General features: G+C 39.6%; 2 protein-coding genes and 1 long non-coding RNA gene across 4 annotated transcripts in view; 2 read left to right on the plus strand and 1 right to left on the minus strand.

Moving 5' to 3' along the window:
• Window positions 1–17574, plus strand: part of TRPM1 (transient receptor potential cation channel subfamily M member 1) — a 70976-nt gene extending 53402 nt beyond the window's left edge. Inside the window, exons 16-26 of the mRNA XM_019619415.2 lie at window positions 1–290; window positions 837–1065; window positions 2334–2456; window positions 2779–2910; window positions 3958–4086; window positions 4666–4917; window positions 5276–5468; window positions 8554–8698; window positions 10828–11027; window positions 12165–12297; window positions 14143–17574. Of these exons, the coding sequence (XP_019474960.2) occupies window positions 1–290; window positions 837–1065; window positions 2334–2456; window positions 2779–2910; window positions 3958–4086; window positions 4666–4917; window positions 5276–5468; window positions 8554–8698; window positions 10828–11027; window positions 12165–12297; window positions 14143–15421 (3105 nt within the window). The 3' untranslated portion in view covers window positions 15422–17574. The remainder of the gene's footprint in view (window positions 291–836; window positions 1066–2333; window positions 2457–2778; window positions 2911–3957; window positions 4087–4665; window positions 4918–5275; window positions 5469–8553; window positions 8699–10827; window positions 11028–12164; window positions 12298–14142) is intronic.
• LOC146543538 (uncharacterized) lies at window positions 103–25974 on the minus strand. 2 transcript variants are annotated; one of them, XR_014886005.1, is made up of 4 exons: window positions 25741–25974; window positions 10834–11309; window positions 3967–4066; window positions 103–273 (listed from the first exon to the last, which is right to left on the minus strand). It is a non-coding gene; the product is annotated as an uncharacterized LOC146543538 (long non-coding RNA). The 2 variants fall into 2 exon arrangements; XR_014886004.1 differs by having other exon boundaries at window positions 3967–11309.
• MTMR10 (myotubularin related protein 10) overlaps window positions 24998–26533 on the plus strand; it is a 37764-nt gene continuing 36228 nt past the window's right edge. Inside the window, exon 1 of the mRNA XM_085234414.1 lies at window positions 24998–25486. Coding sequence (XP_085090540.1) covers window positions 25427–25486 — 60 coding nt within the window. The 5' untranslated portion in view covers window positions 24998–25426. The remainder of the gene's footprint in view (window positions 25487–26533) is intronic.

Consider the following 26533-nt stretch of genomic DNA (forward strand, 5'->3'; position numbering starts at 1 on the left):
GATGATGAGCCTCCTACAAAAGGAAAGAAGAAGAAGAAGAAAAAGGAGGAAGAGATTGATATTGATGTGGACGACCCAGAAGTGAGCCGCTTTCAGTATCCATTTCATGAACTGATGTTATGGGCCGTGCTGATGAAAAGGCAAAAGATGGCACTCTTCCTTTGGCAAAGAGGGGAGGAAACTATGGCCAAAGCACTTGTTGCTTGTAAGCTGTACAAATCCATGGCACATGAGTCTTCTGAAAGTGAACTGGTGGATGACATCTCTCAGGATCTGGACAACAACTCAAAGTTAGTATTTACAGAGCATAGTACATGTCTACATGATACAGGAAATTGTCTGACCTGCTGAGAAGCTTGATTTTTAGTAGAGTACAGTTAATTTCCAGACTGTAGGTTCAAAGAATGCAGTCTGGAGCCTGTTTGTCAACAGTAAACAAACCAAACTTTTGGCTCAGAGTCTAAAGGTAACGCTATCAAGAAGATTTGTGTTGGTTTTTTTCTAGCAGTACATATTCTTTCTTCACCTTCTCTCTCTATAAAACTATCTAGTTTTACTTCACGGTATTATTTTGAGGGTGTGCTCATATGAATTAAGGGCCATCTGATGATCTAGGTAAACTGGTCTTAAGATGTCATTTGGTCTAAGCTAATTCTCTCTAGTTCCAAATTTGTTTGGAACTTTTGTAAACTATCCCAAATCAAGCCTGAGATTCTATTGCTCTTGTCCTTGTGTATAGAAAAACATAACCCCGTACGAATGGAATGAAAATACCAACTGCAATCAAACACAGATTTCTAAATCAAACTTCACTAGACTTATCTTGCACGTTACAGAGATTTTGGCCAGCTGGCTGTTGAACTCTTGGATCAGTCCTACAAACACGATGAGCAGATTGCCATGAAACTACTCACCTACGAACTAAAAAACTGGAGTAATTCTACCTGCCTGAAGCTGGCTGTGGCAGCTAAACACAGGGACTTCATTGCTCACACGTGCAGTCAGATGCTCTTAACAGATATGTGGATGGGGCGACTACGTATGCGGAAAAACCCAGGCCTTAAGGTATTTCTGTTCTGCATTTGCTTTCAAAGACACACTTTGTTGCACATAACACTATATTATATATAGTGTATGCATAGAAAAAATGGCTTATTAATTAAAGATGTTTTAAGAACGTATCTGTTTTGAATCTCTTTTTTTTTTTTTTTTTTTTTTTTTTCTCCCCCCAAACTCAGGAAATCTAAGGAACAACATACCAGGACATAGGAAAATGACGTATGAAAAAGACCTATGAAAAGCTTAATATGATTGGATCTGAAAGCAAAGTTGTAGCTTTCAATTAATGATAAAATCTGTTCATTAAAAACATGAAACTCAGATTAAAAATTAATTAGTAGAAGCAGAAGTATCTTTTCTATGGGTACACACACATGGGGTTAGAGAGAAAAGAATCTGTACTTGGACAGATTCTTCTTAGTGTTGCTTAATATTGCTCCAAAAGACACAAAATTAAGATTCAGTTTTTATGAGAATGAAATGTGTGAAATCACAATGTGTGAAATAATGTGATTTTTATTCTTCTCTTCTGTGATTCAATTATTTTGTATCTTGTACTGATTTTTATATTTCCTGATCAGTGGATCTGCAGAAAAAATTTAGAAAAGAGTAATACGAGAAGGCTGTCACAAAATACAAATACGAGTGAGCCATTGTTGTGGAAGCAGAGCAGTGTTTGTGTGTGAGAGTTTTTATGTGAATATACTCTTCTTTGTTATACAAGGTAGCTGCTGTCATCCTTGTAAAGATCTATCATGACGATGCTATCATCTGCCAATGTTCTAGTTTTGTTACCTGCATTCCTCTCTTCTTTAACTCTTTTTCTGTACTTATGCCTGTGTTCTTCTATCTCTTCACTTTCATATAGTAGAACTTTCTGGGTGCTATCTGCACAGCTTATACTTTCACAAGTTTTTTTAGCTATAAAAATTATAAAAATTATAATTACAGCAGTTGACTAAAAGTAACTGTAAAGTCCCGTAAGAAACCTGAAACGCTTTGTCAACTGCTAGTGTTTCATTTCTCTGGTCAACTCTAATTCTGGAGCACAATTTCTTATGTGCAGTGCGTTCATGAAAAGGGAGTCTTACAATTGACAGATTATTGATTATTCTTCTTAACTACTACCTACATTATTTTTGTAGGTTTGGAGATAGGAGAGTATCTTGAATGTTATGCAAAAGATAAAATTGATTATCAGATTTGCCTTTCTATGAAATCTATTTGTTTAAATAAATATTGCAGTCTGAGTTGAATTCTTTCTTATTGAACAGGTTATAATGGGGATTCTCTTCCCTCCAACCATCCTTTTCCTAGAGTTTCGCAGTTATGATGATTATTCTTACCAGACATCACGAGAAAATGAAGAAGGCAAAGAAAAGGAGGAGGAAAATGTGGTCAGTACTGGGGTTTATCAGGAGGTTGTAACTCCTGGTTGTAAGAGTGCTAAGTTTCCTAACTTTTCTGTGCTGTAGGTCACATTGGATAAAATGTCAACTGGTTCAGTGAAGAGTATATAGGTTGGATTCCCAGGGTATGCAAATTATCTGCATATTTGCAGATTTACAATAGTTAATAGTTTCTGTATTTTTAAAAAGTCAACAGGAGGTCTGTTGCTCAGAGGAAGCATCTGGTAGATAGTGATTGAGATTATAAATGACAAAAGCTACTGTTTTTGATGCTGTATATTGGTGTAAACTGACAACTGTGATCTTCTAGGATGCAAACGTGGATACAGGTTCCCGGAAAGGGGATGAAGAGAATGCAAATAAAAAGCAAAACAGCCTTCCAATTGGAACAAAGATCTATGAATTCTATAATGCTCCTATTGTCAAATTTTGGTTCTACACAGTAAGTCATGGTGATTAAACTGATAGCAATCACTTTTCTCATGCCTATGAAAGCTAAAACTTTAATAGCAATATAAAAATAATAACCACATAAAACATAAATAACAGTGATTTTCATGGAATCTGATGAGTAAAGCACTCTTTATTTAGAGAAAAATAGAGTGAAATAGAACAAATAACTGTAGTTTATGCTGTCACCTCCTAAAGCTCTAACACACTTTACAGGAGGCTGCACAGTACAGTCACTCAGTACAAGCCAGTTTAGATCCTCTTGTTTTCTAAAGTCTTCTGGATCCTGCTCTGCTTTTAAATATACTTTAGGACCCAACAAACTATGCTGCAGTATCAGTACTTGCCATTCACTCTGTCAAATGCAATCTTGATGGAAGCACAGATCCCTAAGGCTTAATAAATTATTTTCTCCTACTTAAGTAATTAAGTGAACTACAATAATCTCATTTTCTTTTTAGCAGATCAAGAAGTATTTCCATTTTAATAAAAACTAAATATTCTTGCTACTGCTGAATTCTGTGTGTGCCCTACATGAAGGATATTGTTTTCATTTTATGCTAAGTTAGAACTTGTGGTATCTTGTATGTCATTATATTATGTAGGGTTTTTTTTGTTTTACCACACAGAATAATTATCTATTTTTCTGAAGTCAGTGATAATAATTCAAAATATAAATTCCTATTGAATTTCAAATAAAAGTATTAAATATGATTTCATGGAGTAAAGAAATTACACTGTAGCATATTAAAAATGCACCAAGGAAAAGCGGCCTGATTTAGAATGTTTTGGCATTGTACTGCTTATTTCAACAAATCTGCAGCTGCCTGAATCATACCAAGCTGCTGGAGGCCCATGACATCTACCAGTTTGCATGGCAGCTGTAGTAGCAAGAGCATTGCAGTAAGCACACACTTTATTCAGAGAAGAAAAGCTTTTTCCTTTCACAAGTAGGTCTTCAGCACCTGAAACTGTCATGCATAGCCTATGTATTCATATGAATGTCACCAAAAGTCTATAAAGGATTTCTTTTTTATAGATATCATACCTGGGTTACTTGATGCTATTTAACTATATCATCTTGGTGCGGATGGAACGGTGGCCATCTGTCCAGGAATGGATTGTCATCTCCTACATTGTGACATTGGCTTTAGAGAAAGTAAGAGAGGTAAAGTATGGTCATACTTACATCACATAGCCCTTGAAAAGAATTATCCAGTCCAACACCCTTGCTAAAGCAGGATCCCTACAGTAGGTTTCACAGGAAATAGTCCATGTCAGTTTTGAATATTTCCAGAGGAAATACACAACCTCTCTGGGCAGCTTTTTCCAGTGCTCTGTAACCCCCAAATTAAAGACTTTTTCTCATGTTCAAATGGAACTTGTTGTGTTCCAGTTTGTGCCCTTTGCCCCTTCTTCTCTTTCTGGGCACCACTGAAAAGAGTCTGGCCCAATACACTTGTCTCCTGCCCTTCAGATATTTATAAGTGTTGATAAGATCCTCTCTGTCTTCTCTTCTCGGGCATAAACAGTTCCAGATATCTCAGCCTTTCCTCATAAAGGAGATCCTCCAGACCTCTAGTCATCTTTGTAGCCTTCTGCAGGACTCTCTCCAGCTTAAGGCAAATTTTGCTGCAAATAGGGGTGATCTCTATTGTGAGAGACAAGATTGTTTTTTTTTTTTCATGACCTCAAAAATGTTATTTCACATTTTTCTTAATTATGTCTTTGTTAATTTTTATTTCAGATTCTCATGTCAGAACCTGGAAAGCTGAGTCAAAAAGTGAAAGTTTGGCTCCAGGAATACTGGAATATTACTGATCTGGTGGCTATTTCAGTATTTATGATAGGAGCAATTCTTCGCCTGCAGAACCAGCCTTACATGGGTTATGGAAGAGTAATTTACTGCGTAGATATAATTTTCTGGTACATTAGAGTACTAGATATCTTCGGTGTGAATAAATATCTGGGACCTTACGTCATGATGATTGGAAAGATGGTTAGTAAATTATACAGCAAAGACTGCCATCTCCTTATCACCACAGAAAATCTCTGTGCTGAAAGCAGAGCAAAGTGCACTTGATAGAAAAGAGAATAGGGGTAACAATTTTTTTTTTTTTACCGTCTTAAGTCTTTTATAAAAACATAGAACCGTTATTTGTTTAAATGACTTCTTTTTGCCTTTTTATGTATTTTTATCTCATGAGCAGTAGTTAAATTTGAAGATCAACATCAGGAAAATTATCCAGGAAAATGTGTTACTTTTCTTGTTCAGTTTACAGCACTTTGGCAAACAGATACGTTGATGTCACTGTACTAGCTGGTGATAAGAACATTTGTATGGTCTCTTTGTGCAGATGATTGACATGCTCTACTTTGTGGTCATCATGCTTGTGGTTCTGATGAGTTTTGGAGTAGCACGCCAAGCAATCCTGCACCCAGATGAGGAGCCTTCTTGGAGACTAGCTCGGAACATCTTCTATATGCCCTACTGGATGATCTATGGAGAGGTGTTCGCAGACCAGATAGACCGTAAGAGTAGAATTCATAGTAAGATTCTGTTTCCTGTTTATGAGGCAGATGATCAGACCCAAATTAATGTTTGCGTTTAATTTGGAATTAGAGTGTATTTCTCCATTTGAGGGTTTTCTTGTGACAGACTCCAGAGACTAATGAATTTTTTGTTTCCCACCTGCATGTTCTGCCTCTAACCAAAAATTCCAGTTCAATTAACACTGAGTGTGATATAGTCTGGAATATTTGCCTATCTGAGTGGGTAACAATATTAAATGTTCTGTTTTCTTGCAGAGATGAGCAGAGATCATTCTTAAACTTTCTTTTGAATTAATATTTTACTAAGAAACAGTTCCCACCTAAGTTGACAGAAATGAATACCTTGCCCAGGAGCCAAAAATAGATACAATAAATAGATAACATAGTTTTTCATCTCCAGCTGGTAGCACAAGGAATGAGAGTCTGCAATTATAATAGCATGGATACATGTATCCACTTTTCCAGAAATGTTTCAGTTTCATAAATTAATCATGTTTCTCTGTGGAAGAGGAAGAAAAAAAAAATTAAAAAATCAGCTTGATTAGCTTCAGCTGGAGAAATAACATTTTATGTACAAAAGCTGCACAGTTTAAAAGAAAAGGTCTGTTTTTGAGGAGATGGACACTGCCACTGTCATGTTACTGATAGTTTTGTGTTAGTGTTTGAAATTTGTACAGTCAGATATGCAGCTGGCCTTCTATAGTGTGCATTATGCACTCTGCACTTTATCTGAAACAATACAAGCTGCTATTCCAGCACTGTTTCAATGAGCTGCTTATATTCTGAACAGTGTACACAGGATATTCTCTGTGTTCTTTTTAATGTCCACATGCTAGTATGGATGTGGTTTCACCAAGGTAGATAGAGGGAACTAATTACCTCCCTCCACTTGCTGGTAATGCTTTTTCTAATGCTGCTTTCAGTCTGATTCACTCCACTCAGAAGATGTCCATGATTGACAAGTTAGTGTTATTCAACAGCAACATATTCTTAAACAATAGAGAAGCTGAGCTGAGTGTCTTCGAATACTGTGATTCTTTTTACAATCACCATTTAGGGGCTGGGGAGCAAGTATCTATACTGCCATCTAAATGAGCTTTAGTGATATTGTACTGTAATGACATCAGTATCATGACTATAAATGGAAACTTAGCTATTCAACAGAAACAGCTAATGAACTTATAGCTAAGATGGTCCTTAAAATATTAATAATGAGTGAGAAATGTTTCCTTAATAGCTGAAACAATGATTTCATGTGGTAACTTTGAGTTGTTTTGTGTTTGTGGTGACTATCAATTTTGTTTAGTTGCCTGAAATATTTTGTGTGTTTAAACGATCATCTGCCATCAGCATTTTGTGGTTTATTTTAATGTCATGAATTTGCTGCCATGTGTAACATTTGGGGAACAAAAAATGAAAAGGAAATTACAATATACCATGCAGTTTTAACAAAGACATTCTTTCTAAATGTATGTCTCTACTGTTTTGACATTTGAGTTGTTTATACTTTCTTGGCAGCAAAACTATATTTTCAGTCATCTTCTTTGTTGTTTTCTTTGTTTTTACCCCCTATATTATTCTATTGTTTTCTTTCTCTCCTTGCTTCCTTTTTCATTTTGTTCCGTTGGAATGCAATTCAGTCTATGCCATGGAAATAAATCGTAAGTCTATCTGGGGAGCTGATTATCTCATTTAGCTGAATGTGTTCATTAATCTTTTCACTAGATGTTAGATCTTCACTAGACGTTTTAATTATAGGGTTCATCTGATATTCATGTGTGAGTTGTTTTGCTACCAAAATAGTTTCATCTGAAAAGAAGGTGAAAACTGTTGTAATATATGTTGCACATCAGAAATTTTTGTCAAGCTTATGTGATTGCTATGATTTGTTTCTAGTAGATTGCCAGTAAGGTGATCATTTTTAAAAATTATCATGCACGATTGTCATGTTATAAATAATTCCCTCCGATTATCTAGATATTGTATTGGTGGCTTTTTTAGCATTACTTTCATTGGTCCACATGAGTAATATTATGATTCATTTGACTTCCCTTTTATACTCTCCTTAAGATAAAATTATGATTGTGAATAATAAGAAAGTTGGCATAAGAAGATGAGAAACTGAGATTTTCTTCTCGAGAACAAGTTAATAACTGTGTACAATTTCACAACTTTTTTCAAGGGAAAAAATAAAGGTTTACTGACTTTTTTTTTTTTTTTTTAATAATAAACAATTTCTGTCTGTGTAGCAGTACTTGGTATTTGGGGCAGATTTGCTGCTCTGATCTGGCAGGAAGCAACAAGAGCAGGGCTGGCCCCAAGGATAAGAGAGAGCAGGGACCGAGGGTGAGCAATGCCCTCCCCAGGGTGACCTGGTCTCTCAGAGATGGCTGCTGCTAATTGCTAACAAGACAAGGCAAGTAATAATCCAGAGCCTAGCTAGGGAGTTCAGGTTGTAGTGAGAGAAGACAGGGCTGAAACAAAATAAGGGTTTTTCCAGGAGACAAGTATTGGTCCACAGTGCATCCATGAGAAAAATCTGATGCCTGCACACCTGATCTAGCTTGGGCAAGAACAGATATGCGTAGGGCTTGTAGGTGTAGACCTCAGGAGAAGCTGTTTAGGGTAGTTTGGGCCTACTTAAACACTCAGAGCTCTGATGAAGGCCTGATACATGTTCAACAATCTTGGACCAGAAAATAAATCCGTTTATGTATTTGAAAAGATATGCACACAAGTTTAGTCGGAGATGTTTTTAAAATGCTGTTATGAAATTATACACGTGCACATCAAGATCTTGTTCTATGATGTTACTGTGGAAAAAAAAAAAGCCATATGAATTTGAAGAGGAAGCTACATTGTGCATTAAACCTCAAGCCATGTAACCATTCACTATTATGTGAAATTATTTTTGCATGGTGTAGTTAGAAGCAGAATTTGGACTAGAAATTATACATACTTGCCACTGGAAATAAACTGATAAAATTTATTTGGTTTGGTAGACTTTACATGTGTGTCATCAATAAGTGAGTCTGTTCTCAAGTGTCAGAAAATGTAAATACCTTTCCTCTCTTTTCTTCAGCTCCTTGTGGAGACAATCTTTATGATGAGGATGGTAAACGTCTCCCTCCATGCATACCAGGGGCCTGGCTCACTCCCGCTATTATGGCTTGTTACCTCTTGGTAGCAAATATTCTGCTGGTAAACCTGCTGATTGCAGTCTTCAAGTATGTAAATGATCACGTTCTATTTTCTTATTGTCAAGATAAAGTTTCGATGAGAGTCCATCAACTGATTTTGCAAGGGTTTGCATTCACACTCAAAATTTCTCTATGAACATGACTAGTAAATATTTGGAATGGTTTATGCACTGGGAAAGAGCAGAAGAAAATTTGGTACAGATTTTGCAGTGATGTGTATGAGAGAATGATTACTTACAATTAGGGTCTAATGGTTACTGACAGGCTTCAAGATTGTTTTGTAAAGATGAAAACTGAATCCACTAAACCTACATATGTGATAGAACTCTTGCAACCATTGGCAAACATGATTCTAACATAGTTCTGCAGAATGAAAATCTGAACATCAAAAATAAGAGATATTTCTGCTGTACCCATGCATCACCTGGCTTCTTCACCTTTTTTTCTTCTTACTTTGCTTCTAATTTAGAGAAAAAGAAATGAAAGCCTTGCAGAGTTCCTATATCTCTCAGGAAAGGAGAATGTATTACCTTGAACAAAGAGAAAAGATAGGTACATTTTACCAAAATCTATGGCTGTATTTATGGCAGTGCAACTAACTTGCAACTGTGCAAATTCACAACATTATTCCATAAATCCATGCTTAGAATTCTCTGGAGTAAAACTAAATGCGTTTCAACTGCTTGTACTTTCTGCCAACAGTTATATGCAACAGTTATGCTGCATTTCCTATAATAACCTAGGAACTGGAAAATAAAAATAGGAAAAACTAATAGATCTCCTTGCTAGTAAAATTTTCCAAAACACCTATTGTGAAAAGCAGGTGATTCCATTTCGATTCCCATAAATATGCAGCGTTGCAGGGCTTGCTGGCATAGGTAATGGGCATCACAACCACAAAAATAGTTCATTTTGTGCCCAGAAAGCTACAGCTCACAAAGCCTGTCTTTCATTTGATGTATTTAGCTTAAAAGGTCATGAATTTTAAAGTACCCAAATGCCAGTCACATTGCTAGGGGGAAGGGGAAGCATCTTACAATGGTAACTATTATTGGCTGAAGAGAGGAAGGAATCAGCAGTTTGAGAAGTAGGTCATACTGTTAACTCCTGCTATCCTAGCATGGTTGCAGGGGGTGAGTATGTAGCTGGGGAATTCTTGCTGTGCAGGAGACACAGAATGAAGTCAGATTGTCATTTATCAGCGTAAGTAATCTCATATTCTTAGCCAAAAGAAATGGAGTGCTTTGTGCAATCAAGAATTCTCCATTTTTGAAGAAGTGTCATGTCTGGTTTTGTGAATATTCCAAAGCACAGAAAGTTAGAAAAGAAATAGAAAAAATAAGAAGAGGAAGTGTCAGTATCATCATAGAAGTGAACTGTCCTAGCATATTTTAAAATAGCTTGAAAAACATCATCTAAGACAGAAGTTCCAAATTTTCTTAGTTTGCAGTTTGTAACGTTGAATATTGTTGTCTCTGGATTGAATACATTCTCTATTCCTTCATATTCACTGAATTGCTAATAGATTGTCTTTATAATAAAAATCATTCTGATGTAGAAATGATGAAACTAACTCCCACAAACAACTCCTTTTAAAATAATATGCAATACTTTCAAATTAGAAGTCTGAATGAACAAAGTTTAAATTTAGGGCATTTTGTAAAAACTTGAGAAGTGTTCTGTATAGGTCAAGCTGATTAACATGTTAAAAGAAAAAGATGTCACTCTTCTGGGTTTAGCATGGAAAATATCTTTTGTGGATTTAATCCTTGGTATGATATCAAATATGAGTATATATTAATAGAAGTACTTTATGACCAAGCTCCAAAATACTAGTTATCTGATTCATAAGTTGGCACATTTATCTTAACTGACAGCTAAAATGCTTTATATGGTAGAAGAAAATGAAGAGGACTCTTTCAAGTGGCGCATAAGGGATGCAGAGCACCTGCTTTGCTACCTTCAAAAGGAGTGGTAAAATAATGAGTTTAGCTTAATCATCAGTTCAGCAAGTTCAGCTGCATCAATGAAGAGCTGAACCAAGCAAGTTGTGTGGCCTCGTGTTGTTATTTAGTTTCTTCTTTTTTCAATGTAGTTCTTGTTAAATCTTAAGTAAACTTAGAGGCCTAAAGAAAATTACACCGATTCTCTTTCAGCAATACCTTCTTTGAAGTAAAGTCAATATCCAACCAAGTCTGGAAGTTCCAGCGGTACCAGCTGATCATGACATTCCATGACAGACCTGTCCTCCCACCACCAATGATTATCTTCAGCCACCTCTACATAATCATCAAGCGAGTCTGCTGTCGCTGCAAGAAGCGTGAAGGAGACCAGGATGAGCGTGATAGGGGGCTGAGTATGCAGTAAATCTTCTCTGAATAGAGCTTTTTTGCACATGATAGCAGAAAGGAGTAGCTTTTCCAATGACAAAGTATTAATTTCCTTCACATTTAAGGTCCACTGTATTTGCAGCGGAAGCATGGGACAAATTTTATATCAGGTTAACAGCTGTTGACCTCTTCCTTTGGTATTTGTGATGCTGTGCTGCACTTTCTTTTAAATAATGACATGGCATCCACTTAATCCATTTTCAACAAGTGCTTGTAAAGTTCATACACCAGAAGAGGCAAATAGGAATCTGAAAAGAAGAGAAGTTTCAAATGTCATTTGTACATTCAGCCTTGTGATTGTGAGCAATCTGTGTACCACCACTTTCATTTCTCCATGTTTAGACCTATCTGTCATTTCATAGAACTATGAGGATGCGAGCATTCTACTGCTAACATTCTCTGCAATTATTATTTTTTCATTATGTACCTCATTGAGATAATCAGATGCTCACAATTACTCCTGTATTTCTGCATTTCACAGGAAATACACTTTGTAATTAATTATATGTTTGCACTATATGCTTTTGATTTTAAAAAAGTGGAAAAAAACTGAGGAAAAAAATGTAAATATAACAGTTCCTACAAATAAAAAGAGACTAATCCAGGACAAAGATAAAATGTTCCCAAGAGCTTATGTTTCCCTTGGATTTTCTTTATTCAATTTTAGGTTTTTGAATGTCTTATCCAAAGAATGTCTGGGAAACTTATATCGGATTATCTTTTGCCTATAACTGGCATGCTTTATGAGCAATATTTGAATTAAAGAAGAATCAAGCTGGCAAAGATTGTCTTACCCTGTAAAATCTGCTCAGTTTGTTCAAAATGTAGCACTACTATTAAAAAGTTCAAAGGTCTGTGAGAAAATACAGCATACTGTGCATGGTCATAGAAGAAGATTAAAGTCATAATGCATCACACTGCTTTCAGAGCCATAGCCATTTTGGCTAAGTACTCATTTTGTATCTACAAAATGATCTATTCATTTAGTGCAGGAGTGGAATTTGCAGTATCCATCTGTCTGAAATAGCCCACTACATTGGTTTTAAATTGACTGACAGATTTTCAGAAAAAGGAAATTAGTATTTTTTTCTTCTGTTTCACAGAGTTATTTCTAAATGATGAAGAGCTAAAAAAGCTGTACGAGTTTGAAGAGCAGTGTGTGGAAGAATACTTTCAGGAAAAAGAGGATGAGCAGCAATCATCTAATGATGAACGCATCAGAGTTACCTCTGAAAGGTACCTATTTAAAACAAACAAACAAAAAAGCCCCCGACCTTGTCTGGAACAATATATTGCTTTTTTGTCCCTCATTATAAGCAAAGTTCACCTAAAGTACAAATGGCTTCAGCCTTTAAGAAAACCACCACTATTTCAGAATCTTAATCCCAGGTAAATGTCAGTGCAGATGCATCTCTCACAAAATCAAGCTTTTTGTTGCTCCTGATGGCACACCACTAAGGCTGCTGGTTTGGGTAGCTTCAATGTAAGAGCATTTTTGTTCAGAGTTATTTTTTCCCTCTCACCCAGCTACGATCACAGTTATGCTGCTTATCTGCTTGAGCAAAACAGTACGTGTTCAGATTCCAGCAGCTCATTCAATTGTAATAAACATGGTGGAGCTTAATAACAAAAGTACTGGGAGTTCTTCACTTATACCTATGATTCAGACTACAGTCCAGCACTCAGAACAGCCAAATTTGAACCTCTGCCAGGTAGTCTCTTAGAAGATTTGAACAAGGCATTGAGCTTTTCTATATGGACTTCCTCATCTAAAAGACAGGGAATAGTCAAGTGCAAATAATGAAGCTATTCTGAGGAGTAGGTAATGTTTGCATATTGATGTGAAATCAAATAGTTACAATGGCAGCAGCGCTTTTGTGTCATATCATTTGGCAGAACTGTTCCCAAAGGCTCTGCCTATTCTGGTAGTAGCTCTAAGTAACTCAGGGGATGAGGTCTCTTATCACCTCCTTGAAATGATGAATAATTCTCCTTATAATGGAAATAGTACATATTTGTGTACATTTTTGTCTTAATCTTCCTTGCAGTATTCTTCTTTAATTATGAACCACTCTCTATGTATATATCTCACTTGCTTTTAACATTTCTGATGAGGTTGTTCCATAAGCCGTTCAATTCCCTAACAGATAAATATCTTTCTGCTGAAGGGAAGCAGTAAACATCTTGCAATATTGTATGTGGAGTTTGAGAACAGAGAAGTAAATGAAATCTGCTATGTGTCATCAACTCGTTTCTATTACGCTATCCATGGTAATTTGTCAAAATCCTAGGTATTGTCTGAGAGAATAAAGCAGGGTTGGTAAGCCTCACTGATTCACTATGATCTTCTAGCCACAAACCAGATTTGCATAATTCTCATGGCTTCTTGCTCCAAATGCTTCATCATCTTTTGTGTGCAAAAGCAAAAGAATGTTAATTTAATTTCCACAGTTGATTTAGTACTGTATGTTCTCTAAGTCACATCCTAATGCCTGGCTTTTATATGCGTTCTTCTAGTACCATCAAGTCCATTATGGACTAAATGATAAAATAAATAAAGGAAAGTAAAATAAATTCTGCCCCCCTTTGCTCTGATCCTTAATTGGAAGGTATTTCAGGACACAAAGTAATTCTGTAAACAGTAGCATGTGTTCTCTTCATACAGCCACAAAACCTGTTTTACAACATGCCTTGGTGCTATTTTAAGTCATCCTGTGAACATGCCTTTAGAAGGTATTTTTCATATAATTAATTGGTACTTCACAGTGAAAGAGGATAACTGAATGTGAAGTGAGTGGCACACTCAGAGAGGGATTTAATAGTAGGCTCTAACAAAGGGCTACAACTCTTTTACTGTCCTGGCATGTAAATAAAGGCGAAGTTCAAATAGCCCTCTAATATAGTGTGAGGAAAGCACAGGTAAAAAGTAAATGCACAAGCACTGCGCTACAAACAGGAACAAGTAATGAGTTACATGTAGCACAGATTTCTGCCATTAGAAGATATTAATAGCTGGTGCCTATAATGGGTTACTGCACCATCCCACTGTGTGTTTTATGCTTCCTCTTTTATATCCAACAGAGTTGAAAATATGTCAATGAGGCTAGAAGAAGTGAATGAAAGAGAACATTTTATGAAAGCTTCTCTTCAAACAGTTGACCTTCGACTCTCTCAGTTAGAAGAACTATCTGGTCGGATGGTGAATGCTCTTGAGAAGCTGGCAGGTGTTGACAAATCTGAGCTAACGTATACACGTTCACGGGCTTCATCTGAATGTGATGCTGCATATCTCCTAAGGCAAAGTAGTGTCAACAGCTCGGATGGCTACAGCATGTACAGATATCACGTTGGTGGTGACGAGTTAGCATATGATGACAGCACTGCTCCAATGTCACCAGCCATAGGATCACGTAAAAAAGCTCATTCTGTTGGTACAAAAGAAGATGGAGCAGACCCAAGGATGCTGGTTCCAGAGCACCATACCAGTCTCCATTATACCTCTAGTGCTAATGCAGTGCCCCCAGCAGATTGCAGTAGATCTGCATTAGACATTGCACAGAGTATTTCCGGTCCCCATTCTGGCTCAGGTGGTTTGGGGGATGAAAACCAAGGAATTTTCAAGAAGGATGAAATAGCTCCTCAAAGTTTAAACCAGATGGATGCTATTATGCACAGACAATCAGTACCAAGATCAGATTTTCAGAACACTCAGCTGAAAGTAGAACGGACCAAGTTAGAGGCAACCATCTCTTATCCCTTGGACAAATGTAAAGCAATGCGCTATTTTCCTCCTGAAACATTCAGTGCTTGTCAAACTACTATGATGAAGTCAAGGAGCTTTATATTTGCACAGGGTGGGAAGCTGGTTGGTGGGGTAAACAACTGGACAACAGAATATAGTACCATCATGGATCAGGTGTGCCCTTCTACAATTGAGCAGTGGGCTACAGAGTGGAAATACGAAGTTGAGCAGCAACTTTCTCAAGAACGTCCTCCAGAATACCCAGGTATTATCTCTGAAGCAGAGAGGCAGGCAGAACAGAAACAGTTACAAATGGACACAGATGATGACAGTGATGTTGGTGAAGCAGGTATTGGTGCCTCTTATGCCTCTATGCCTGCTGCTGTCAAAACTCAGACAGAGAACTTGTTATCAGTAAAGCCAGAAAGGACTTCTGGGTTCCCATCAGTACGATCAAAAAGTTTGCATAGCCATTCTCGGAAAGCCAAGTCTATAAAGGACAAATTAAACAGACCAGGACATGCCACTAGCGTAACTAACTTAGTAGTAGCATTTGGCAGTGCAACAGAAGAACAGAAAGCTGGACAAGAAAATGCATCCACAGAAACTGAGTGTTGAAACAGCTTATGGCCCTTGTTTTACTGACCGTCAAAAAAGTAGCGCGGCTAATTGAAAAAAAGATGGATTTTTTTAATGAATTTATACAGAATAATGTTGCATACATTTGTTTCTCTTCATTTTAGACTTATTAGGTACGTGTTGTGCTCTTAAATAAATCCTTGCTGGGTCAAGTGAAAGGAAGATATTCGCTCAGGGGCAGATATAAAAGCAGGCTGGTCTGCAGATGCTGACAGCATTGACCTTTCTTTGTTCCACTTCCACTTCCCTTGTAAACTAATTTACTGATAGAGTCTTCATAAAAGCTCTTGAAAGGACAATACAATCATTTAATAATTTAGAAAATACTTTTTCTTCTTTATCTGAAGACTAGTTAAACTGCACTAATTTTTAACTAGCCATTGTTTTTATCCTCACACAGCTGGTTTCTTTGTGGCCACTATATTTTCAGATCAAAACAAAATTGTTGAATGCATGGAATAATTATGTAGTCCTATTTCACTTCTTGTTTCATGCTTGTTTCATGCAGAACTTTCAGAAAGGCAGAACAGAGCAGCTTCTACCCAATAGAATACTTCTGAGTGGAAAAATACAGTTATGTTTGGAAAAACCTGACCTGGAATGCTATGCATACACATATTCTTGACCTGTCCTTGAACTTGGCTGACATAGTCTGCTTTCAGGATCATATCTGTCTCTGCCCAAAGCATTCTGGCAGCCTTAAACTGTTGAAAAACAGTCATCATTGTTTCAAAATGTTTAGAGAGATTTTCAGTATTTAAAGAGTAGATTGATTTCAATAATATGAATCCAAGATCTGCATTAGTGTTTTATATAAACAGAATAGCAACAGAATCCCACGTAGAGGAGGAAACTGTTTTGCCTGCAAAAGAAAAAAACAAACAGGAAATGTATTCTGGTTAGCTGTGTTCTGATCTCACCCAATCTGCATTTGAAGTAAATCTATTGTGACAGATTGATCTTCAGTTCTGCAATTTCATTATGACAATGCACAAGGAACAAGAGTTTCTGTGAGTTAATCTAAACAAAAAAAAATTCTATATATGGGAAGAGGAATTCCATGTATTTCCTTCAGTCAATTTCAAAAAGAAATTTCCAACGGAAAAGCCCTTTCTACAGAGTAAGTATTTTCCATCACTCAGCAACTAAGACTGAAATCCACATCTCTAGTCATAATTAGCCAGAACGCTTGACTCAGCAGTAGCATTCCATATGCTTGGTTTTGGTAATTTCCTTCGTAATAGTATGATTTTTCATTTGCCTCATTCTTGTCTGTTATGTTTTAGGAATTTTGTTTTCCTAAATATTCAGCCCCTCTCTCTGCAGGGAAAGCATACCATTTAACAGAAAAGAAAGAAAAGAAGTTAAAACTGTGTTACTTGTTCACAGAATATTGGTCAAAAGTTTACACTTAACTCAGTAACAGTTAGCACTCATTTATTCGCTATTTTGAAAAGACAGAATTTCATTTCCCCCCTCTCCCCCCATCAGCTCCTCTTTATGTACATTTCAGTACTGATGCTGCTTATAGCACACTGGAATACAGAGACTGATGTAAGACTTTAAAATGCATTGATGGCATCAGATTTTTATTATATGTATTATATTTTCATACGCCATCCATAACTACTTTTGAAGTATTGCTACCATGCTGCTTGATCACAGAGACCGCTTAGACATTTGGGAAAGGTCAGCCATCGTTATCATACATTTTTGCCAGCTTGATCTCATGAGCATGTTTACTGGTTTCACTGTTATCAGAACAGTGTTGACATTTGTTTTTCATGAGGGCTTCTTTTTTTATTCAAGTTTAGGGAATGTGACATTTTATATAAACAGAATGACATTTGAAATTGTTTCACTTCCATGTTTACTTTTGTGTTACCTTTCTATGCAACTACACAGCTATTTTGTATGCATGGTTAATATATCCTCCAATTTGTCAATGCCTTTTTATTGTTTGCCTGCATGCTCACCAGGAACTAATTCATCAACAAACACAAAGGGATGCAGCTATTCAGCACTTTGCTAAACAAGCAGAGTGCATTGTGGACCGCAGTACGGTGTGTTGCATGCCTCTTGTTACATTGTGTTTATAAAATTTGCATTAAATCATGCTTTGTTTGACCAGACATTTTTTAGCATTTGCATTACCAAGTTTCGAAGTGGCATGTAGTTTTCAAACAACATTTTACTGTTGTATTTATTTTCTTCTCTTGTGCAAAACATTTATAAAGAAGTCATATTAAAAAGATATGGAATTAATTCAGTATACCAAACTGACCACTGTAAGGATATAAAAACTCTTCACTTACTTTTCTTCTTATGCAGCAAATGGGCTGAATGTTTTCTAAGCAAAGTTTCTTTTTTACCACTTGCGAGTAATTTTCCATCACGCTCTCTATACAGGGTCAGATGTTTCCTGTGCTCTTGCACTGGATGAACTGAAATGGTAGCCTCCTTGCCAATAAATGTGAAGTGACTACACTGATGTTGGCAGAGTTATGTTAGACAAATAGCCATATTAAGATTTAAATATGGCTCTGTATGTGCACACAAGCCTGATGCTAGATTTGGAGCACACTAAACAGAATAATGATTAACACTTTTGCCTGCCCACCTTCGTCCTTTCTTGAACACTTTGTGAAAGGTTGCAAGCACAGAATTTGTATTTCTGAAGAGACATGTTTAACACTCCCTTTTAAGAAGACACATCCCTCCCACTACTGAGGATGACTCCACAGCAGTGTCATAGTGAATTTCACTTATATATGTATATTTTTAATGATTATTATGTAATTGACCTAAACTGAACCAGGTCAAGCCTAAAGAGGGTGCATTCTGTGTGTCACTGAAGTAATTTAAGTGAACTCACTGTACAGTATCTTGCAATACTTATATATCCCTCTTCCCTCAAAGCAAATATTTCAAACACATTAACTAATTGCAATGTAGGCAGGTTCTTAACTATATCACCTGATTCTAATTATTTCATTTTACATTGCATCGCTCTGGGAATATTTTGACTTGGCGTTGCAAGCCCTATCCTATTGCAGAGTCACCCTTTCCATTTGAAATGCTGGATTTAGATACCTGAGAACCAAGAGAGTCAATTTGCCGTATCATTTAGTAATGAATTCAAAGAACCATTGGATTCTCCCCGACATGGTCTCTCTAGATGGCTTCTTTGGACCCTTTCCTATCTTCTAGCTTAGTGAGATGTATATCTGTCTTTTTTTTTTTAAAAAAAAGTGTCTGTGAGGCCTTGTCTGAAAACAAGACAGTAAGGATGTCAAAAGAATTGTCTCACTAGATGTGCAAGATCCACAAGATCTGTAATGGGTGCTCTGGATAGTAAATTCACAAAGTTGCTGCTGAACATTTGTCATGGCAGAGGTAAGTTTTCAAACAGTGACATCAGCACCTGGATACATTGTTGGGGTTCTATCTGGTAACGTCATTGTCAGCTTATAACTTCTGCACGCTGCTAATTGGGTTTACGTTATACTCCAAAACACGCGATAAGCAAAAAGAAGGCATACCTTATATGCAAAATCATGAAATTATTGTTAGTGTAATGGAAATTTTAACAGTCTGATGTATTAATTGTTATTAGTCTAGATCTAATTGTTATGGGGGAAAAGGAAAAGCAAGAATAAAGGAGAGGAGAGATGAAAGGAGAGAAAAGAATGCTACTACACTACTGCAGGGAAAAAAAAACACAGTAAGGTAAAAATCATATATACACATGCTTCCTACTATCTGTCCCTTTTTCTTAGATGTTTTCCTCACATTTGCACTGATCTTCTGGGTCTAAGAGTTACTGGCAATGAGAGTAGAAAGGAAATACTGCCAGCTGTCAGCACTCTGACAGCCCATCTTTACTAGGTTGTGAGTGATGTTGATGGTGTCTTTTCCTTACTCTTTGTTTGCTTTTCTAGGAGCGTTTTTATATTTGCTAACAAACTGAATAACTTGGGTTTTCTTCACTGGCCTGTAAGTCCATGTTATGCCTGAAATTTCTACTCATTCTAAAAATTGCTTTCACAGATGAACAAGCCAAGGCACAGCTCCAGGCAGGTTGAGACAAGTTCAGATAAAGCAATCCTGACCAGACTCAGGCCTTGCAAAGTCAGCATAATGCTTGTGGCCTGTTACTGACAGACAATACTCTATAAATTGGGCTGCGAGGCTACCTTAGACCAGAACGTGCTTTCCTCTCCCTACAGCCATTGTAGATAAATACTTTACTGCATGCGCTGGTCACCTGAGCTGATATTTCAATTTGTTGATCTTAATAACCAAATGAGATCCAGCATCAAGCAGAAAGGCAAACAGATATAAGGCTCAGCTTGACCGGGCTATTGAATGCTCATTTCTTCCAGTGTCAGACCCAGAGAGGTTGGGCAATCAAAAGCCAGTGGGCACCAGGAGTTTGGATTCCATGCTGACAAACTGCAGACTTTAGAATAATTCCCTTAAAATTGCAGTCTTTTACTTCTTTCAACTTCGAGCCTAATCCACAGAAACAAAACTTGATAGTGTAAAATGGTACTTTATGGTTGATGTCCTGCATCTTTATGTAAGGTAAGTCTTCATGACAGGCTTTAAATAAATTAGTGTTTGCATTTGTTCAGCCAAAGTGGTTAAGAGCTTGGTGTTAAAGGAATTGCATAATTCCATCTTCCTGCTCCTCCTTTGTCTCTACAGCACTAAAATCTCTATGAAAGTGCAGAGCTTCATCCTCCCTGATTCTAGACGTCAGCATTTCTCTTTTTTTTTTTTTTTTTTGTACTAACTGGATTGCTGTGCTTAGCAAGTTATTACCTCATCAGACTGTAGACTTCAAACATTACTGTGAATTAAAATTGGACTCTAGTTTAGAAACACTGTTAATCTGAGAGTCATTATCAGATTACCTATGTTAATAGTGCAAGCCAAGGTGGAACACTGCACCAATTAATAGCTCCAAATAGCTCCAGGCAAGTAATACGTACATTGTGATTAACAAGAAAAGTACCTTTATACGATACAGCAAAGTTCAACATCATTAAACCCCCACATTTGAGAATACTACCTCCACTTTACAGATATGCCTTTAAAAGTAGGTGGGATTTTTTTGAGTGTTTCTTTTTTTCCTCCTGGGATACTTCAAGAAACCAGAACCTTTGCATAGTTTTTATATATTTCGCATTTCCTGGCCAAGAGTATCAAAGTTGCTGCTTTGTGTAAATAACATTTAACAAATTCTTCTGTTGAATCTTCATCAAAGACACCCAGAAAAGAGATTTTTTAGACTGCTTAAGAAATTTAAATTAAGACACAATGGTTATTTTCCACAGGAATTAATATGGACCTGTAGGGCTGTTGTCCTCACAAGTCTCCAGCAAAAGTTCCACATTTCTGACTTCAAGTTATGGCAAATTGAGTGTGCAGACTATTGAGTGAACAAGTAGGGAGATGTCCAGGTGAAGTAATAAACTGCAATGTTTTCAATTGAATATACAATAAACTTTATCAATGAATCCCTGATTTTGCAGACTTGCCCATATTCGCTGTAGCTCTGGCCTCATTGCTATGCTGGGAAATCACACAATGTGTACATCCATGTGTCCTGGAGTGCAAATCAATACTTGAACTATTCTTCATTACTCTATGAAACCCTTAAGTTAACACAGAAATACAGGCCTGGAAGAGACAGATCATCAACACTAAAGTGAGTTCAGCACTGCCACGATAGCATCAGTGGCAGATGATGGTCTAACCTGTTCTTGAACGTGTCTAATGAAAGTCATTTTGTAATCTGCTGAGATCAAAAAGGATTGTTATGAAAGTCTGTTCTTATTTAACCCTAGACCTCCAGCATTGCATAAACCAAAGTACTTCCCTAACTGATTTGTGAGGTTTTACCAGAACTTTCAAGAAAATACCTAAACTGATGTGCAGTTAATACAGCAAGTTATACACCATACAGCCATAGGTAAGCAGATAAATATCTTAGATATCTCACTGTTACAAGTAATTTGCACTGTATATGAGGCTTCAGAAAACTGCCGCTCAGCACATGGGGTCTGATATCACCAAGAAAGCTGTCCAAGCTGGTCTGGGGTGGCCATGACAGTGGAAAAGTGTAAGGGTCCTGGCCAATCTAGCACATGGGAGTTAACTTAATGTTTAAGCAATGAAAATAACTGCACTGTGTCAAAAATGCAATTGAAAAAAAAATAGTTGGAATAAAAATGGACAGTTGAATCCTTTTCAGATCCACTGACTTTGTTCCCTAGGTAGCTTCCCTCCTTTCTTTCAGGACAGCTTTCATAAGATGAAACTATTTTCAGAAACCACTGGTCTAGCAGAACTGTTTGAAAACAGTGAGCAAGTGAGGGAAGACAGAATGGTTGGGCAGACAGTTGAGTGCATTGCCAAAAGGTGGTAGTCAGGGGATTCAGTGGACTTCCCTGTCTGTCCTGCCTGCCTGCCTGCCTCACGTGCCCTGCCCTACCTGCCTTGCCTGTCTGCTGTGCTTGGCTCTGCCTGTCTTACCTCCTCCTAACTGCTCCGTCTGCTTGTATTCTACCGCAAGTTGAGACAGAATTAACTTGCTACTCCAAAACACTCACTTCTGTAAAACCAGTGTTCTCCTCCCACCAGCACAAAACTCTTCCACTGACAACTTGTGACCAGTTCCAACAATAACCCTCACGAATCTTATGTTTACAGAAAGCTTTATTGAGTTTATGCATTCTCAGAACAGCACTGCCATTTGTAACATCAGTCCAGTCCTTCTTTGAAATGCTTATTCCCTCGAGTAAAACTGCCTTTACAGCCACTTCTCAGAAGGCATCTAAGGCATGCAGGAACGATCTTGTAATTCTAATTTGATAATAATAATTGACAGGTTTAATCACACCGGCAAATTTGTTATATGTAATTTTAAGCCCAGCTAATTTGGACTGTTTCTCCCCTCCTCTCCCCCTTGCTTTCTCCTACCCTTTTCCTGATTTTAATTTTCTTTCAACAGTGTTCTGAATAACAAAAAACTTGCAAGAATAAAGATGAGGACAAGTCTCTGCAGGATTTCTCACTTATCAAACATCCAAGGGATTTATCTTATGAAAGGGATCAGTCACCAGCAGGAGGGGAGCTATGGCTTGCACTCACAGCACTGTCAGGCACTCATCATTGAACCAATAGCAGATTCTGTAGCACAGTGCATCTAAAACGGAAAGGAGCTGAGCCCAATACCACACAGATGAAACAGTGCCTCTTAGACAATGATTTTTCAACATAAAATATAAACCTTACATGTAAAAGTAGAGGATACAATGAAGGGATTGTCCACTAACACTGTACAGATGGGACCCATGGGCAAAGAGCTGCACTTGTTCTAAAAAAGTACTGGATAGGTTTGTGTTAATCTTCTCTGCCTGAAAGTCCAAGCATAGTATATGGTTATGCTGACTTGCTGGTGTTCTGCCCTGGGCTGCTGCACAGCTGTAAATGTATGCACACATTTCCTTCCTCAACCTAGGCAGGTGTTGGTGGTTCATTCCCCCTCCTCACTGTTCAAGCAAACCTCTCCCCATTGATGGGGCCTTGCATTTTAGTCAGGGCATCTGGGAGGTGCCCTAAAGCCTGTTCTTTCACTGAACACATAACACTGTGTGATGTGTTTCCTGCTAACTGCAGCAAGGGAAGACCTTGATCTTGTGGTGGATGCTGGGTGTTGCGTGTGTCATTTTGTGCCTAAAAATGTCTCTTCATTTGGAGTCTTCTAATTTTTACTGTCTTTATGTTGTGGTGACGTTAAAATACTATTATACTGCAGCAGGCCTTTACTGATGTCTTAAATGTGGGCTGTTAAGAAAAAAAAACAGAAAAAAGACCCAAAACAAACAAACACAAAACCCTCCCCCACCATTTTTAATAAAGTGAGGCTACAGTGCCCACAAACTGTACTGATGATTATTTTGGCAAGTCCTAGTCTCCTGCTCATGGCCCTATCCCATGAGCCTTGCTGTGACCTATGCCTAACTCATAGCCAGCCCACAGATCCCCAGCTCCTTCATTCCAGCACACTGGCTGCAGGGCAGCACCAGCAGGTGCACCTAATTGAAGGGAATTCCGTGGTTGAAGATGTGCACCTGCTTTCTACAGCTATTCACATGTTTAATGTGATGAGCAAAAGGTGCCCACGGCAGCAACCCAGGGCAGCACCAAGATGTGCTTAACATTCCATAGCTGCAATGTGATATACTTTGTGTGGAAGGTGGCAGTAAGATGAACTTGGTAGCACTAGTTTATTCATGCTGGAGTTAGATTTTAAAGCTAATTATCTGAGACAACCCTGGGTTACAATAAAAACCTCCCTTTGCAGGCCTCATGCAGGGATGTTTCACAGCCTCCAAGCGTCAAAATCCTCTGCTTTAGTCTATGTTTTAATATTGTGCCTCCAAACCTTGCCTTTCGTGTCTGTTTCCTCTCATGACAGGCAGGGACAGATGCGGGCTCTCAGTGCTTGCCCAGAGGGCAGGCTGTGCCTATGGGAGGCTTTGCAAGCAAATTCCCCTTCACTCATCTGGAAGCACAGGCTCGTGGGTGAGGGAGCAAACGGGGAAGATTTTGTAACCTACAGCTACTTTCTTTCTAGTCAGAAATAACAGCATTCTACCGCAGAAGTGGGTAACAGTATCACTGCTATTTCTGTCCCATATCTGCTGTGTTGTAGTCTATGGGGCCCTCACCGTGAATGCAAACGTTGGCCCTTCTCTAGCCCATGGCAGTCAGCTCCTGACATCTCCAATTTGCACAACTTTCTGTTACAGAACACGAGAGCTGTGAGAGAGCACAGTACCCGTTTGTTTCCAAATTCCTGATTTACTCACTCAGGAACAATTCAGAAATTATTTCAGCTGCTTTACCTGTTACAAGAGCTGGCACACACACAGGTGAGCACCCCCATCTACCTATGTTACCCGTTGGTGATCTAGCCAACTCATGCCAGGCTCCGGGCTGTGCCAGAGGGACGTGGGAGCTCCCCATGGCAGGGCGACAGCAGTGTGCTGAGGGGCACGATGAGTCGAGGGAGCGATCCTCGCGCCGGGAGCAGGTAGGACGTTCGTGAATGTTAATGGTTTAATGAGTGAAGGGCTGTACAGCCCTCTGAGAACACAAAATGAACGCTGCTGGCACGCCCTACTGCTTAGAAGCTGCCAATTATTTTGTGACGATTGCGATTCCACAAAGAAAATGAGTTGACGTACTTTATTGTAACCTATGACTCGACGATCATTAAGGTCTCTTTCCAAACTAAGCCATTCTACGACGATTAAAAAAGTAGTTTTCTAAGAAGCACCATCAGCTCCCACCAGCGGGGCCCACGAGGACTGCCCCGGTCAGCGGACAGCGAGCCGAGCCCCACGGTTCGGTTCGGGCCGCGTGCCGCCCCGCTCCGGGCCCAACGCCGGCAGCCGCCCCACCGCGGGGTAGCGGCCCCTCCCGCCCTCGGCCGCCTGGCCCCTGCGCGCCGCCGTAGGAAGGCCGCTCCCGCCCACTCTGCCCAAGATGGCCGCCCCGGCGCAGCCCGCCTCTGCTCGCCACCCGCCGGGGCCGCCGCCGCCCGCCCGCCGCCGGCCGTAGGGAGCCGCCGGGCCCCGCGTGGGGAGGCGGCGCCGCGGGGAGGCGGAGAAGCCGCGGGGGGCTCCATGAGGGCTGGGGGCAGCCCCAGGCCGGGCCCGCCCAGGCCGCTGACTCCTCCCTTGGGGAAGGGGGGCGCGCGGGGGCCGCCTACGCCGCCGCCCGCCGAGGCCGCCGCCGCGTGACGGAACGCGCCGCCCCGGGTGGCTGCGGGGCGCCGGGCCTCCGCCGGCGGCTGTCGGCACCCAGCCCCCGCGGGACGGGGCCTCCTCGGCGCGGCTCGGCGCGGCCCTACTCGCCGGCTCCTCCCCGCCTGCCAGTCCTCCGGGATCCCCGGCGGCAGCGAAGATGTTTTCTCTCAAGCCTCCCAAACCCACCTTCAAGTCGTACCTTCTGCCGCTGCCTCAGGTAACAGCCTCTCATCCCCGTTCCGCCCTGCCCTGACCCGCGGCCGTCGCCGGCGCTGCTCTCCCTCCCGGCCCGCCTCTCTCCCGGCCCTGAAGCGCTGCCCGAGCCGCCCGCCCCGAGCATGGCCCTGGGGAGCGGCACCTGCGGGCCCTGGGGGGTCCCCGTGCGTGGAGGAACAAAAGCGAAGCGCACGACGGTGCGTGGAGATGAGACCCGTTTGGCCACGAGCACGGCCTCGTATCCGTTAAACCCACCTGTGCGAGATTCCCAGCTTAGAGCAGTGCTCCAGACTCCTGGACAGCTGGCTCCCGAGGTGAGCGGCGTGCCTTTGTGTTGGGCAGCAGCGGCCTCACCTGCAGAAACCCACCCGTGGTGAGAGCGTTTCTTTTCGCTGTGGCCATCGTTTCACTTGTAAAGTTTGGCTAATGACACGAAGAAGAAAATCACAGTAAAACTGCCGGGATTTCTTGTGTGAGCCAAGAGAGCACTTTGGCACTTGACAGTCATTTCTTTATCTGTACCTGCAGAGTGCTGGGCAGCCCGGCAATAGCAGCATGATTGGCAGGTGGATTTGGTTTTGCTTTTTCAGAGAAACTTGGTAAAAGTGAAGTACCAGGGTTGTGTATTTCTGGGACTGTTGCTCCTGGAAGGTGTCGGTACCACTTTCAGTATAGGAAAGGTGAGTGAGCACTGAGGTTATTGTGCTGCGGGTTCCCATCTTACAGAATGTTTTTTATTAAAAATTATATTAAAATTTGGAATTAAAATGCAGTAGATATGTTCTAGGCTTGGTTTTAGGGAATTCTTCCTAAGCTAGGAAAGTCACGCACATCAAAAGCCAGCGGAGAGTTTTGTGCAAATCTGAATGCCTTTGTCTGTATGGAACTTGTTGTAGGACTCAAGCTTTTGTGGTTTTTATTTATCTTCTGACTTACTGTGTTCTGAGTTATGTGGTTAGTAAAAAGTTAGCACTTAAAGTATTATAACATCCTTCTAGTACGGAGCTGCACGTCTGCAGCCTGTTGATAGCATTACAGAAAGCTGTTA

The sequence above is a fragment of the Meleagris gallopavo genome, chromosome 12, assembly GCF_905368555.1.
Source record: "Meleagris gallopavo chromosome 12, MGAL_WU_HG_1.1, whole genome shotgun sequence".
Lineage (NCBI taxonomy): Eukaryota > Metazoa > Chordata > Aves > Galliformes > Phasianidae > Meleagris > Meleagris gallopavo.